Raw genomic sequence first — 13,311 nt, forward strand, 5'->3', positions numbered from 1 at the left:
AGAATGTGAAACCTCTGACAAGAATAGTCACTCTTATGACTCCTACTCACATTGGTCTTACTTTCACAGTGAATTAGAAAAATAAACTGTTCCTCAATTTTCTGGGGAGTACCTGGAACTCCCACAAGGACCCCTGAGGGTCCCACACTGCTCTGGTGCATATTCTATCAGCCCAAGAACAAAAACATGGTAACTAAATGTTACATTATGCAACTGTAAGTGAAATCATCCTGTAATAATACAACTGTACTGCTTAATTTTGCAAAATCATGTTATCCAAAATCGTATTTCAAACATGTTTTGTGTTTTATGATGGCACAACAGTAAAATAATGTCCACAGGACTGCACCTAAGTTTGATTAAATCTATTTTTAATACACTTTCCATATTGTAATATACAGTATGTCAATATTGAGAGTGTAAAGCACTTTGCACTTTAAATATCCAACTACTCCTTCAGCTAACATTATGGTGCTTGTAGTGACTTTCTCTTGAGCGGCATCAGTAAAGCAGGTTTACAACGTGATGATGAGTCTAACTGGTCAAATGTATGCATACATCTAATTTCTGATAGTTTACCACCAGGTTGCTCCTGTGATACCGAGTTTGTGTCAACTTGGTTGCTTATTAATGAGGTTTGACGTCATCATGTTTAAGAAGGGCATAAACATTTCTTAACCACTCACAGTGAAGACTGAAGGTGCTATGGAAAAGACAGAAAAGTGACCTCTGTTGGTATGTATCTGTTACTACTTTAAGTCAAAGTGAATGCTGGGTTATCCACCTACCCTCTCTGTCTCTCTCACAGCGCAACACACACACACACACACACACACACACACACACACACACACACACACAACCCGCGCATTCATGATAGATGAACCCCTCCTGAATAAGTCTTTGTCCTAGATAGTGATCATGGGACATGTCAAATAAAGCTCCTATAAAGATATTGCATCAATGTGAGTCAGATGACCTGAATTCAGGTATCAGTGCTCCGTGGTGATGTTACTATTTTAGTGATAATACAATATACAATGACTTTGTCTGCTTGTGTGTCTTGTTTAACATCAAGTGAACATTACAGAAATATTCTCTATCAGTAACCAGCAGGCAGAAACTCCTAATCAATGTAATGTCTGGGATCAGCTTTTGAAATTCAAACACTGACCTGTATACAGTCAAGTAAAACGCACTTTAACCACTAAGACAATTAATTAAAATGAAATTTCGCAGTCTGGAAATCCACCTCATTCCACTGAAGGGTACTCACTCTCTAGTGGTCAGCTGTACACCAGGGATTGACCGTGACTGCAGTTAGCAGGCTTTGTAGGATTTGCTGATCCTATTTAATTGCTGTGTGCTCCAATAACTTTGCTTTATAATGAGACACTGTGCAAGATATAACAACTGGGTGAGCACAGATTGGCACCCGTGTTCTCCATTCAAAAGGTATTTTGCATTCATAAGCCAAAGCTTAGAAAGCAGTTTAGCATCACCAGCAGCCAGTGACTTCCCATAATGAAGGACAGCTAATCAATCTCGTATTGAGCTTTTGACAATCAAGGCACGGGATAATCACAATGGAATTAAATGTTAAAATCGCTGTTGTTTGGCAGCCACATGAGGAGAGGCTTAATAAGACTTTCTTTGGAGTGCAGTGTAAGTTCTGTGATTTATTCAGTCACACTGAGACTCCTCACATAGGGTGAGGTGATTGGCATTTATTGACAAACAGCATTATACTGCCACTTATATCAATTACTACAAAGTGTTATTTAGCTCATCGTTCTTATGTTTAACTGATTTAAAGTGTTCCTGCAGGGAGAAATATGAGTGAGAATAGATTTCCCGAAGGCCGACAGGTTCTGTCTTGGCTGGTGGCGGCTCTCCACAATGAAATGTCAATATTACCTATTCAGTAGCTCAGGGTGTTGTTCAGAAATCAGTAACAGCGAGTCACTGAGCTACTGTCATAACCTTTGAGGCACGAATATGGAATCTTTTGATCCTGGTCTGGTGTCAGTTTCGGAGCCACTGCCTCCAGTCCAATCAGTGTAATGTCATAGTTTTTCTGTGTTGCTTTGAGAGTGTGATGAAAGTAAGCTTGTGAAAGGTTACTGGGTAAAAAAAAAAAAAAAAGTGGCAGGTGGTACAGGGGCTTTTTTTTATTTTATTTTTTACTATCACAACAGATGGGAGTCATACACTAATTTCCAAATGGGTAACATGGGAATAATGATTTGATTAAAAAATATATCCACATGAATTAGCTGTAACATCTAATTGATGAGTACTAGAAAAGTAGTTAGCAAGCACCGGTTAATTTGTTGAAATAGTGAGCTAAAAGTAATGGATAACTGGTTTAAATAGTTAGCTAAAAATAATAGATAATTGGTTGAAGTAGTTAGCTAAAAGTGACTGATAAATGATTGAAATAGTTAGTTAAAGTAATGGATAGTTGGTTGAGATGGTTAACTCAAAGTGATGGATACTTGGTTGAAGCCATTAGCTAAAGGTAATGGATAATAGGTTGAAATAGTAAGCTAAAAGTAATGGATAATAGGTTAAAATAGTAAGCTAAAAGTAATGGATAAAAGGTTGAAATAGTAAGCTAAAAGTAATGGATAAAAGGTTGAAATAGTTAGCTAAAAGTGACTGATAATTGATTAAAATAGTTAGCTAAAAGTAATGGATAAAAGGTTGAAATAGTTAGCTAAATGTAATGGATAATTGGTTGAAGCGGTTAGCTAAAAGTAATGGATAATAGAGTGTGCCAGGGCTAACGTCAAAACCCGGAAGTTTAGCATCGCGCTGGTTCCCAGAAGAGAAAGTGATATGATTTCTGCATTGCGTTTTGGATTATGTCAGAAAATAAGCTCTGTGGCTAACACAAGTTTATGATACTTACAGGTTTTGTTCAGCGAGATAATCTTCACATATGAACACCTTTCATACCGCATTTGAAGCTTAAATGCGATCGCCAGAAGTAAAAAGCTAACGTTAGGCTTTAACGGACTACATGACTACTCCACGTTGCGTGACTCTTGACATCACCGCCACTAAGCTTTCAACTGATTTCGTCTGCTTTATTTTGAAAACATTGTATAATGGGGAAATCGGACTGTTTAAGCTAAATAAGAAGCTGTAATGGCGGACTGCCAGCACTCTCGCCTGTTCGGGGGTGATGACGTTTAACGTCCCCGACAGAGTTTGCAGTCGTATTGAGCAACTTGTTAGCAACCGCCTTTTTTACAACACGTAAAAGCTTCAACATTCACAAGTAGGGTATTTACTGACGTGTTTTATGTCGTAGAACAAAACCTGAAACTCGCTTAAGCTTTTGTTAACCACAGACCTTATTTGAGGCATTTTACCAAAATCCCATTCAAAAAACGTATAGACTTTTAGACGAGAGAACCGGAAGTGCTAAAGCGCTAATGGAGTTCCGGGTTTACTGGCACACTCTATTGGTAGAAATAGTTAGCTTAAAATGACTGATAACTGATTCAAATAGTTAGCTAAAAGTAATGGATAAAAGGTTGAAATAGTTAGCTATCTATAATGGATAAAGCAGTTAGCTAAAGTAAAGGATAATTGGTTTAGATAGTTAGCTAACAGTAACAGAAATGAATTGAAATAGTTAGCTAAAAGTAATGGATAAATGATTGGCAAAAGTTATCTTAAAGTAATGGGTAATTCGTTGAAATAGTTAGCTAGAAGTGATGGATAATTGGTTGAAGCAGTAATGGACTTGTAGCTGAAATAGCTAAAAGTGATAAATGGTTGAACAGATGGCTAAAGGTGATTAAAAAAATTGTGGAAATATTAAAATAATGGATTACTGAAATAGTCGAAATAGTTTGCCTAAGGTAATGGATATAATGTAGAAATTGTTAGTTTAAAGTAACAGATAATTGGTTGAAATAGTCCGCTAGAAGTAATGGATTATTCAGCCTGTTCTTATTCATCAAATACTACCACTCTGTCAGGCATTTCAGCATCAGACACTGACGCCAAAAGCAGCACTATGATACACCGCTGATTGGCATCAGTTTAAAACACTCCAGCTGATGAGGTAACAAAAGGACCTGGAAAGTCCCTATATGATGGGAGGGAGGGGTGGTGGCGGTGGTGGATGGGTCCAACAAACCCCAGACTTTCACCCGGGAGCCCTGTGTTCACTTCCCATATGAATTTCAAGCCATACCATGAGGTTTTTTTTCTGGTCCTAACCATTTGCTTTTGATGCCTAAACCTAATGACATGCTTTTGTTCATGTCACGGCTTTGGTTGTGACATCCCGGAATGTCAACAGCAGAGGTGGGAAGATACCTAGCCTGTAAACAAGAACGTCACCTGACAAAGCTGAGATATGTGATGACTTGGGATGATAATGTGTTGGATAATTTGTATAAATTTTTTACATAAAAGTAATGAATACTTGGCTGAAATAGGAAGCTAAAAGTGATGGATAACTGGTTAAAATTTATAGCTGAAAGTATGGCTAATAGAATTGGTAAAAAAATAATTAGCTCAATGTAATGGATCAACTGTTTAAATAGTTTGCTAAAAATATTGAATAAATGGTTGAAATGGCTAAAAGTAGTGGATAAATGTTTAAAATAGATAAAAGTTGTGGATAAAAGGCAATTTTGGTTAAATTATATGAAGAAATGTAAAATACAGTTTAGAGTCAATACAAATGAACACATTTTCAAGACGAGGGGTGGTGATGAAGGGGTACTTCAGTTCATCTGATGGGGCCGTGGGTGTAGGTTGTGAAGCACTGCAGTAGGATATTATTATGATATCTTTGTTGAGCATGAGTTAGGACTGTGTTTATGAAGAACCGCTGAAACACAGCCCTCAATCACACACTCACAAACACACTCACTCTGCATTCGTGAGCGCAAACAATGATGCTATCTATTCATTCCTCCATCCAATCAGAGGAGTTTACATTCTCATCAACTCCCATGACAGCTCTGCTCAGACTGGTATTCATGCATTCCTGGCAGCATAACTGATGCAGCTGAGACAATACCTAAAGACCACAAAAAGACATGTGGCGCTTCTATGAAATGCTTCGGCCATTGTTTAGTGTACATAGGAAGAAAAACAACAACTGGAGCCATATATCCTTGACAACACGAGGTCATTTTAAGACTAAATGCAGACCCATGTCAATCTGGCTGCATTTTAATTAGCCATGAAAACTGCTGGTACAAGTGAAATCACCATGTGTGTTTATGCATGCAAAAACAATAAAGGAATGACATTGGCTGACTTTGTCATTAGTTGCTTCTCCATTCCTTTGTTTGATATCGCTGTGAGAATATCCTGGGGTTGTTTGCACTTGCTGTCTCAGATAAGACTGATTTTGAACAAATATTTGCATACAGTACAGGCCAAAAGTTTGGACACATCTTCTCATTCAATGCGTTTTCTTTATTTTCATGACTATTTACATTGTAGATTCTCACTGAAGGCATCAAAACTATGAATGAACACATGTGGAGTTATGTACTTAACAAAAAAAGGTGAAATAACTGAAAACATGTTTTATATTCTAGTTTCTTCAAAATAGCCACCCTTTGCTCTGATTACTGCTTTGCACACTCTTGGCATTCTCTCCATGAGCTTCAAGAGGTAGTCACCTGAAATGGTTTTCCAACAGTCTTGAAGGAGTTCCCAGAGGTGTTTAGCACTTGTTGGCCCCTTTGCCTTCACTCTGCGGTCCAGCTCACCCCAAACCATCTCGATTGGGTTCAGGTCCGGTGACTGTGGAGGCCAGGTCATCTGCCGCAGCACTCCATCACTCTCCTTCTTGGTCAAATAGCCCTTACACAGCCTGGAGGTGTGTTTGGGGTTATTGTCCTGTTGAAAAATAAATGATCGTCCAACTAAACGCAAACCGGATGGGATGGCATGTCGCTGCAGGATGCTGTGGTAGCCATGCTGGTTCAGTGTGCCTTCAATTTTGAATAAATCCCCAACAGTGTCACCAGCAAAACACCCCCACACCATCACACCTCCTCCTCCATGCTTCACAGTGGGAACCAGGCATGTGGAATCCATCCGTTCACCTTTTCTGCGTCTCACAAAGACACGGCGGTTGGAACCAAAGGTCTCAAATTTGGACTCATCAGACCAAAGCACAGATTTCCACTGGTCTAATGTCCATTCCTTGTGTTTCTTGGCCCAAACAAATCTCTTCTGCTTGTTGCCTCTCCTTAGCAGTGGTTTCCTAGCAGCTATTTGACCATGAAGGCCTGGTTGGCGCAGTCTCCTCTTAACAGTTGTTCTAGAGATGGGTCTGCTGCTAGAACTCTGTGTGGCATTCATCTGGTCTCTGATCTGAGCTGCTGTTAACTTGCCATTTCTGAGGCTGGTGACTCGGATGAACTTCTCCTCAGAAGCAGAGGTGACTCTTGGTCTTCCTTTCCTGGGTCGGTCCTCATGTGTGCCAGTTTGGTTGTAGCGCTTGATGGTTTTTGCGACTCCACTTGGGGACACATTTAAAGTTTTTGCAATTTTCCGGACTGACTGACCTTCATTTCTTAAAGTAATGATGGCCACTCGTTTTTCTTTAGTTAGCTGATTGGTTCTTGCCAAAATATGAATTTTAACAGTTGTCCAATAGGGCTGTCGGCTGTGTATTAACCTGACTTCTGCACAACACAACTGATGGTCCCAACCCCATTGATAAAGCAAGGAATTCCACTAATTAACCCTGATAAGGCACACCTGTGAAGTGGAAACCATTTCAGGTGACTACCTCTTGAAGCTCATGGAGAGAATGCCAAGAGTGTGCAAAGCAGTAATCAGAGCAAAGGGTGGCTATTTTGAAGAAACTAGAATATAAAACATGTTTTCAGTTATTTCACCTTTTTTTGTTAAGTACATAACTCCACATGTGTTCATTCATAGTTTTGATGCCTTCAGTGAGAATCTACAATGTAAATAGTCATGAAAATAAAGAAAACGCATTGAATGAGAAGGTGTGTCCAAACTTTTGGCCTGTACTGTATATTAAAGTAAGGCACCATTATTGATTCATCTAGGCAGAAAAAATACAGTGTGTGATGATGCAGCCCTGTTTTGCCAGGTCAACTCATGAGGTCATCTTGAAGGTCTGCCTGGGTTTCACCTTCAGTAGGATCAATATGTGAATTTGATCAGAAAGGACACACAAGGTAAACAGTGGTTAAGAATCCAGCTGGCAAAGATTGTGCCAAATTATTAAATCAATAAATTAAATAGTCATGTTGAGCATGATAAAGGCTTGTATAGTGTATTTAGTGCTGTAATAAATACAAAACACTTTCCAGCGGAGGACAGATTTGGCAACAGAAAATAAAATACATTAAGAATGGGGGTGATCAATGAGACATATTGCTTTAATGCAGTCTTGTGGAAGTACACCAAGCTAAGTTCACTCAAGCCCTGTTCCCACTGCACAAAAAACCCACTAACATCTGTTAACATCTGGCTTTTGTATGTAATGGGAGAGGTTACAACTGGCCTTCATATCCGGGTCAAAAGACACTGCAGTAGACATGGGTATTTATCAGCCCCAGCTCCCATCGGCATTGTTGGAAATACAAGATGGGGAATGAATGAATGAATGCACTAATTTTAGCCATTTACCAGCAAGATGCAATGACGCACCACCACAAAATTCTGTCTGTCTCTAACCAAGCAGCGCTAAAACATCAACCGAGTTTGAAAAAGAGACTGAATAAGCAAGAGATATATTTAAAAAATAACCACTGTCAGATATTCATATGCTTCCATGCTGCTTTCTACTGTTTACTAACCTGTTTTCCACTCTGCCAGTGACGTGAAACAAGATGCACCAGTAAAAAAAAACACCCCAACAAAACAAAAAAAGCAAAAACAGAAAGGCATGCTCATCTGCAGCAAAGCAATGTACATAGCTCACGTCTACTGGCAACAGGAAAGGAGTGTATAGCCTTTTTTTTAGTGGATATTCCCATGTTTAATCCTCGTACATGTGCTAATTTTGATGGAAAAGGGGTATCATTGTAACCTTAAGTCCATGTAGTTGCTGTCTGCATTTTTCATCATATCATCATACCACATGGTATTCATCAGCAGATGCAGTTTGCTCAGACAATGGAATTGTGGATAATAATGTATTTCTGAGTGCCCTAGTAACTTCTTGCCCACGTAAAATCTGGAGTTTATCTTCTCATCTTGGAAACAGCCACAAGGTCCATTAGCTACTGTGGAGCTTTCATATCACATGATCCTCATCAGTAGATTGAGATTCAATCATTCAGTCACTGACATTCATGTTATTGTCAAATGTATATCTTGCTTACAATAATCCATTCATATTGGCACTTGAATAATAACTGGTAAGAAGTGACATTTTTTTAAAATCAATCTGTCATCATTATACCTGATAGATATATAAGGAAGCCCAGAGGTTTCTGTACAGTCCTGTATCTTGAATATGATCGCAGCCGAGTCTTTTGTTTGGGGTCCTGGAGAACCCTTTTTAATATCTCAGAAAACATACTTAACACTGTTTTATCCCCACAATACTTAATTACATTCCGTAATTTAACAAGAAACTTGATTCTGAACTGAAGATATGTTTAAGTAGTCTGTCAGAAAATGACACATTACTTTTGTTTGGGGTGTCTGACATTGCAGCTGTAACACATGATTAAATTCAAAGAACATAAATATGATTTATATCTGTGATTAGTATTGAATACTTTTTTATAGAGTTCTGCTCCCAATATCCCAAATAAGTCTGTTAGATTTTCTGTTATTGGAGTCTAATATCTAACAGGAGTTCAGGCCATTTTGGTCTGGCTGATCACAAACATAAGGATGTGGGACAACATACTGTATTTTTAAATCACTTTTTTGCAAACAAAAGATATGTGTATTTGCTAATACATATTCCATATAGCGGATTTAACATGAAATATTTCCATATTTGGTGCAACATCAAGGCTTTAGGGTCATGTCAATATTTCACAAAGCTCACTTTGTGGCAAAGAGAAGGGTTTATCATGTCAATAGTCTTCTATATTGTGTGATTTAATAACATCAGAAAAGAAAATATGTATTTAAAGTAAGTAATTTGTTGATTTTGCAATTATTAGTAGTTTTACACATGCAACAGTGGGGTATATGGGCCCCAAAACACCAAAGAGGCAAGGCCAGCATTGAAAACACAAGGTTAAAGATCAATATTTATTATAATGTCACTGATATTTTTTTAATGTTAGATGTTACTGTAAGCTGTCATAACATCTACCATGCTACTTTAAATTACTATTGGCTGACTGTGGTAACAGCCCACAGGTTCCTACATGGCCCTGGTGAACTGTAACACTCACCTAAACCAACTCGAGTCTCCACAGCTGGTCCAAATAAACGCTATCAGAGTCAGAGGCAGGAGGAGGGGACACCTCCGCCTGTCCTCTCTGCTCACAGGCGGGGCTCAGACGCGCCCTCTACCGGCCAGAGAGCGCGCACACAGCCGCTGCTCTCCTGGAGCTGCCGGACCACTCAATCCACGCGTAATTCCGGAATCAGGACTCACTCACACATTCCTCCTCCAAGTGTGGAGCAAGCCGGCAAGGAGCAGCCGTGTCGGCGACAGTGTCCTCTCACAGCCCGACAGCACGCCAAGGGAAGGAGGGCAGGGAGAAAACACTTCAGATTTAACACTCCTAAAAAGTATAGGTAGGATTCAAGTTGCAGTAAAGACAGAAGAGTTGCCAGTTAACCCCGCGGCTCGGGGTTAACGCTACGACGGCGCTGTCGACATGGATAAAGTTATCAATTGCTTTTTTGCTGCAATAACCCTGCTGTTGTCCGCGCGAGGGGAAGTTTTTAAAGGTAAGGAGGATTACCTGAAAATATTCGCACGTACTGAACATACGCGCAGCCCTGTTTGGTGCCACAGCCCGGGAGAGGAAAGACGCTTAAACTCTGTTTGTGCACTATTTTGTTGCCTGATAGTTTCCTCGCAATTTTAACGCTTTAAATAATGTTTGTGGTATGAATTGGAGCATATGCAGCAGCGTGGAAGTGACTGAAGTTACACGAGGGTGGCATAAAATCAGCTTAAAACGCAAATTTCGCTCACATGTGTGACAGTTTGCCGCTACAAGCCTGGCATTCATCAGTAGTTTGTTGTCACCTCCTGCGCCGCCGTGCGCAATGAGCAGGTGCGCTACGGGCACCGGGTCAACTCCGCTGCTTTCCAGCGCCACCGTTCACAAGAGCGCGAGTTTAAGGAGTCAACTGTTTGTGTCTAACTTTATCTTGATAAGTTGCTGTCTAATGTGATTAACCTCAAGGGATTCACTCGCTGGAGTGTCGCTGCGTGCGTGCGCGCTGCTGGTCGTATACGGCGAGGCGATAAGCCAAACGGGACCTACTGTCACTATTGTTTTCACCGTGAACTCCGAGTGAACTTCATTTATAATGTCCCAGTGACCATGAGGACACAGGTTACAGTCACTTTAATGTCAAGTTATCTGCCTAAAATGGCCAGTGTGGATTATACTTGGTGCGCAAAGTTGTTGGTGTTTTCATTTTAAGTGCAAAAGCAGTCCAACTTCTATGCGTAATATCAAATTCCATATGCTCTTGTTTTAAAATGTTTTCCTTTTGTTCACCACAAGTGCCAAATAATGGATGGCTCATATACTGCACTTTGTGGAAGCTTTTTAGTTAAAATTAACTGCTAAAAAGTGATTTATATTCCCCTTCTACACATTCTGTTTTCACATGAGAGCACATGCTTTTGAATGTCTCTGCAGAGTGTCTGCTTTGTCACTTTTTCTTCAGAGTTTCACATCAGATTTGATGGATTTGTTGTTTCCCTGCTTGACTGATAGCTGATGCAGACTTCGCCCATTTCGATACACAGAACACAGCACTCCTACACAAATTAATGATATTCATACAAGGGCAACTTCATTTGCAGTGAGTCTATTCACAGCATTGTGAAGAAAGGAAAAAGTTCAGGGATTAGTAGCAGATAGTGATTTGACTTATTAGAATTACTGCAATAATAGAGCAGACTTTCACAGTCAGTGTAATGACTGCAGATTGCCCAGGGGGGGCTTAACATTCAGAGTCTAATTTAGCCCCTAAAGGGGTCATTTCTGTTGTCTCCACAGTGGCAAAAAGGCACATTAGCCTATATTCATGCAAATCAATATATAGACAGTGAGTGTCCAGTGTCATGCTGCCAATACAATTAGAGTTGCATTAAAAAAAACTTGGTAAAATATGCCCCCATATCTTAATGTGTTTGATTTGACGCCCTGCTCAGACTCTGAGGGAAGCTGTGTGTGAGGTGAAGTTAGTGTGTGATGTCTGTGTGGCTTCAGTTCTAGCCGGATGGGATTCAACAGACAGCTGATGCATTTTTCACAGAGCCTGTTGGGGGCAGCATGGCACACATATAATATGATACCCTGATGATGAAGTCAAGCTGCTCCTGAGTAGAGGACCACAAGTCAGACACATCGATCAGAATTTTGATGCACTTTGGAAGCCGTCAGTGCCAAAATTTCAGTTTGATCACAACTCTGATTTAACAAAACAACTTAGCTGCTAAATAAATTACATTTCGGGTTTTATTCATGAGTCCCCACTTTCTTCAAACTGCTCCTCTTCATGTCAGGGATCTTTTTTACTGGCATGTTCAGAGGCCTGCTATTAAAAAGGATTTTATGATAAATAAAGAGTGATGAACACCAAGGGTCAGTTTTAGTGACTGAGAACTCTGTTACCCCGCAGCTCAAAGTATTCCCAGTCCATTTTTTGTGTGAGGTTCATCAGTCTTGCCCGCTGGCAGCTTCAGGACTGGGGGATTTATTGGAGTGGGCTGCACTGTAGGGCTCCCAGTGGTGCCGAAACCATCGATAAATGTGCTCCTAATTGCATGAGTGTGTGTGTAAATATGTAAACCAGGAAGGAAATCAATTGGATGTGTGTTGCTCTCTCTGGCTAGGTGACGGATTAACCACACACGGATGGAGAGGTAGAGGCTAAATGTGAAGCCCGTGCATGCAGCTCGAGACATTTGTTACGGGGGGTATGTGATAACAGCCTCATGTGATAATTAGATCACTGAGGTAACCAGAGCGCCGGTGTACTTCAGTGCACAGTATCAGCGCCTTGTGGCTGTGCAGCCTCAATTCGATCACACAGAAACAGTCCTTTGGAGGTCTTTTAATTTATAAAAAACCAACTCCATAATCAGGATCACACTGTATCAGTTTCATCTCCCTTCCTTTGTGGACTTGTTTATGCACCTGCAGATCTGCTCTCAGTGGCATGGTAGACATGAACTGCTGTTTTTCCCCTCTCCCCTCCCTGTTTCATTCACAATGCCCACTGGATGCTCTAGGTTCAGAGAGAAACCAAAAAAAAAAAATCAACAACAACACTATAAATCACTTGTTGTGTATGGCTAGTGCTTCTTTTTTTCCACATTATGAGGACAGCTTTTTTCTAGAAGCTCTGGCCTTTGATATCTATACTCTGTCTTTTGACCGAGCACATTAAATTCCAGGGAGCTGTGCGCTTTGTTATGTTTACCACCTTTTCCAGCAGCCATAAAACCTGCCTTGTTTTCTGATAGGGGTGAGCCATGTGTTGAGAATAATGCCCGTGCTTGTGAGTGAGGAGAGCTGTAGTTTGTCATTGCGGAGTGACTGCTGCTGATAGCGTCCTGGTTGACCGATCCTGATTGCCATCCAAGCTGTGACTAAGGAGTAAAACAACACATTGGCTGCTTGGATAGATAAACAGCACTTCGTTTGAAGTCTGGCAATAATTTAGATAGTTTTTCAGTCATGAAATGTTTCTTTTTTTTCCCCCCTCCTCTCCCAGCTGACTCAGATTTAATAGAGACTTTTCCGAAAGGTGTCCTGAAGGGTGGCAGTTTCCTTTGTGTGAGCCAGTGGAGAATGAAATTAAATATGCATGTGATTTTTTTTTTTTTTTTTCTCGATGGCTTTAACCAGTGTTGGAGGAGAGGAAAAAAAAAGCTCCATGGTGATTGATGATAGTACAAAGCAGAAAGTGAGGTGTCTACATTCTTCTGTAACTTTGCTTTTCAGACACTTTTATTATGATGATAATGAAGGCGGTGGAAACACATGGATTTACTGAAGCTGTTCAAACACTGCGGCTACATGTGTGAGTTCCTAGAAAAAGGTCCACTGAGTTTGTCAGCAGGGCTGTCTTAAGACTGATCATAGCTGGTAGACGAGGAGGTGGGGGGGGGGGGGG

At 40.3% G+C, this 13,311-nt stretch overlaps 1 protein-coding gene across 7 annotated transcripts in view; it reads left to right on the plus strand.

Moving 5' to 3' along the window:
* The first annotated feature begins 9,674 nt into the window (after nucleotides 1–9,674).
* Nucleotides 9,675–13,311, plus strand: part of LOC117271944 (receptor-type tyrosine-protein phosphatase mu) — a 231,636-nt gene continuing 227,999 nt past the window's right edge. For all 7 annotated transcript variants that reach the window (XM_033650517.2, XM_078173094.1, XM_078173092.1 and 4 more), the window contains exon 1: nucleotides 9,675–9,894. In XM_033650517.2, coding sequence (XP_033506408.1) covers nucleotides 9,822–9,894 — 73 coding nt within the window. In that variant the 5' untranslated portion in view covers nucleotides 9,675–9,821. The remainder of the gene's footprint in view (nucleotides 9,895–13,311) is intronic.

The sequence above is a fragment of the Epinephelus lanceolatus genome, chromosome 12, assembly GCF_041903045.1.
Source record: "Epinephelus lanceolatus isolate andai-2023 chromosome 12, ASM4190304v1, whole genome shotgun sequence".
NCBI lineage: Eukaryota > Metazoa > Chordata > Actinopteri > Perciformes > Serranidae > Epinephelus > Epinephelus lanceolatus.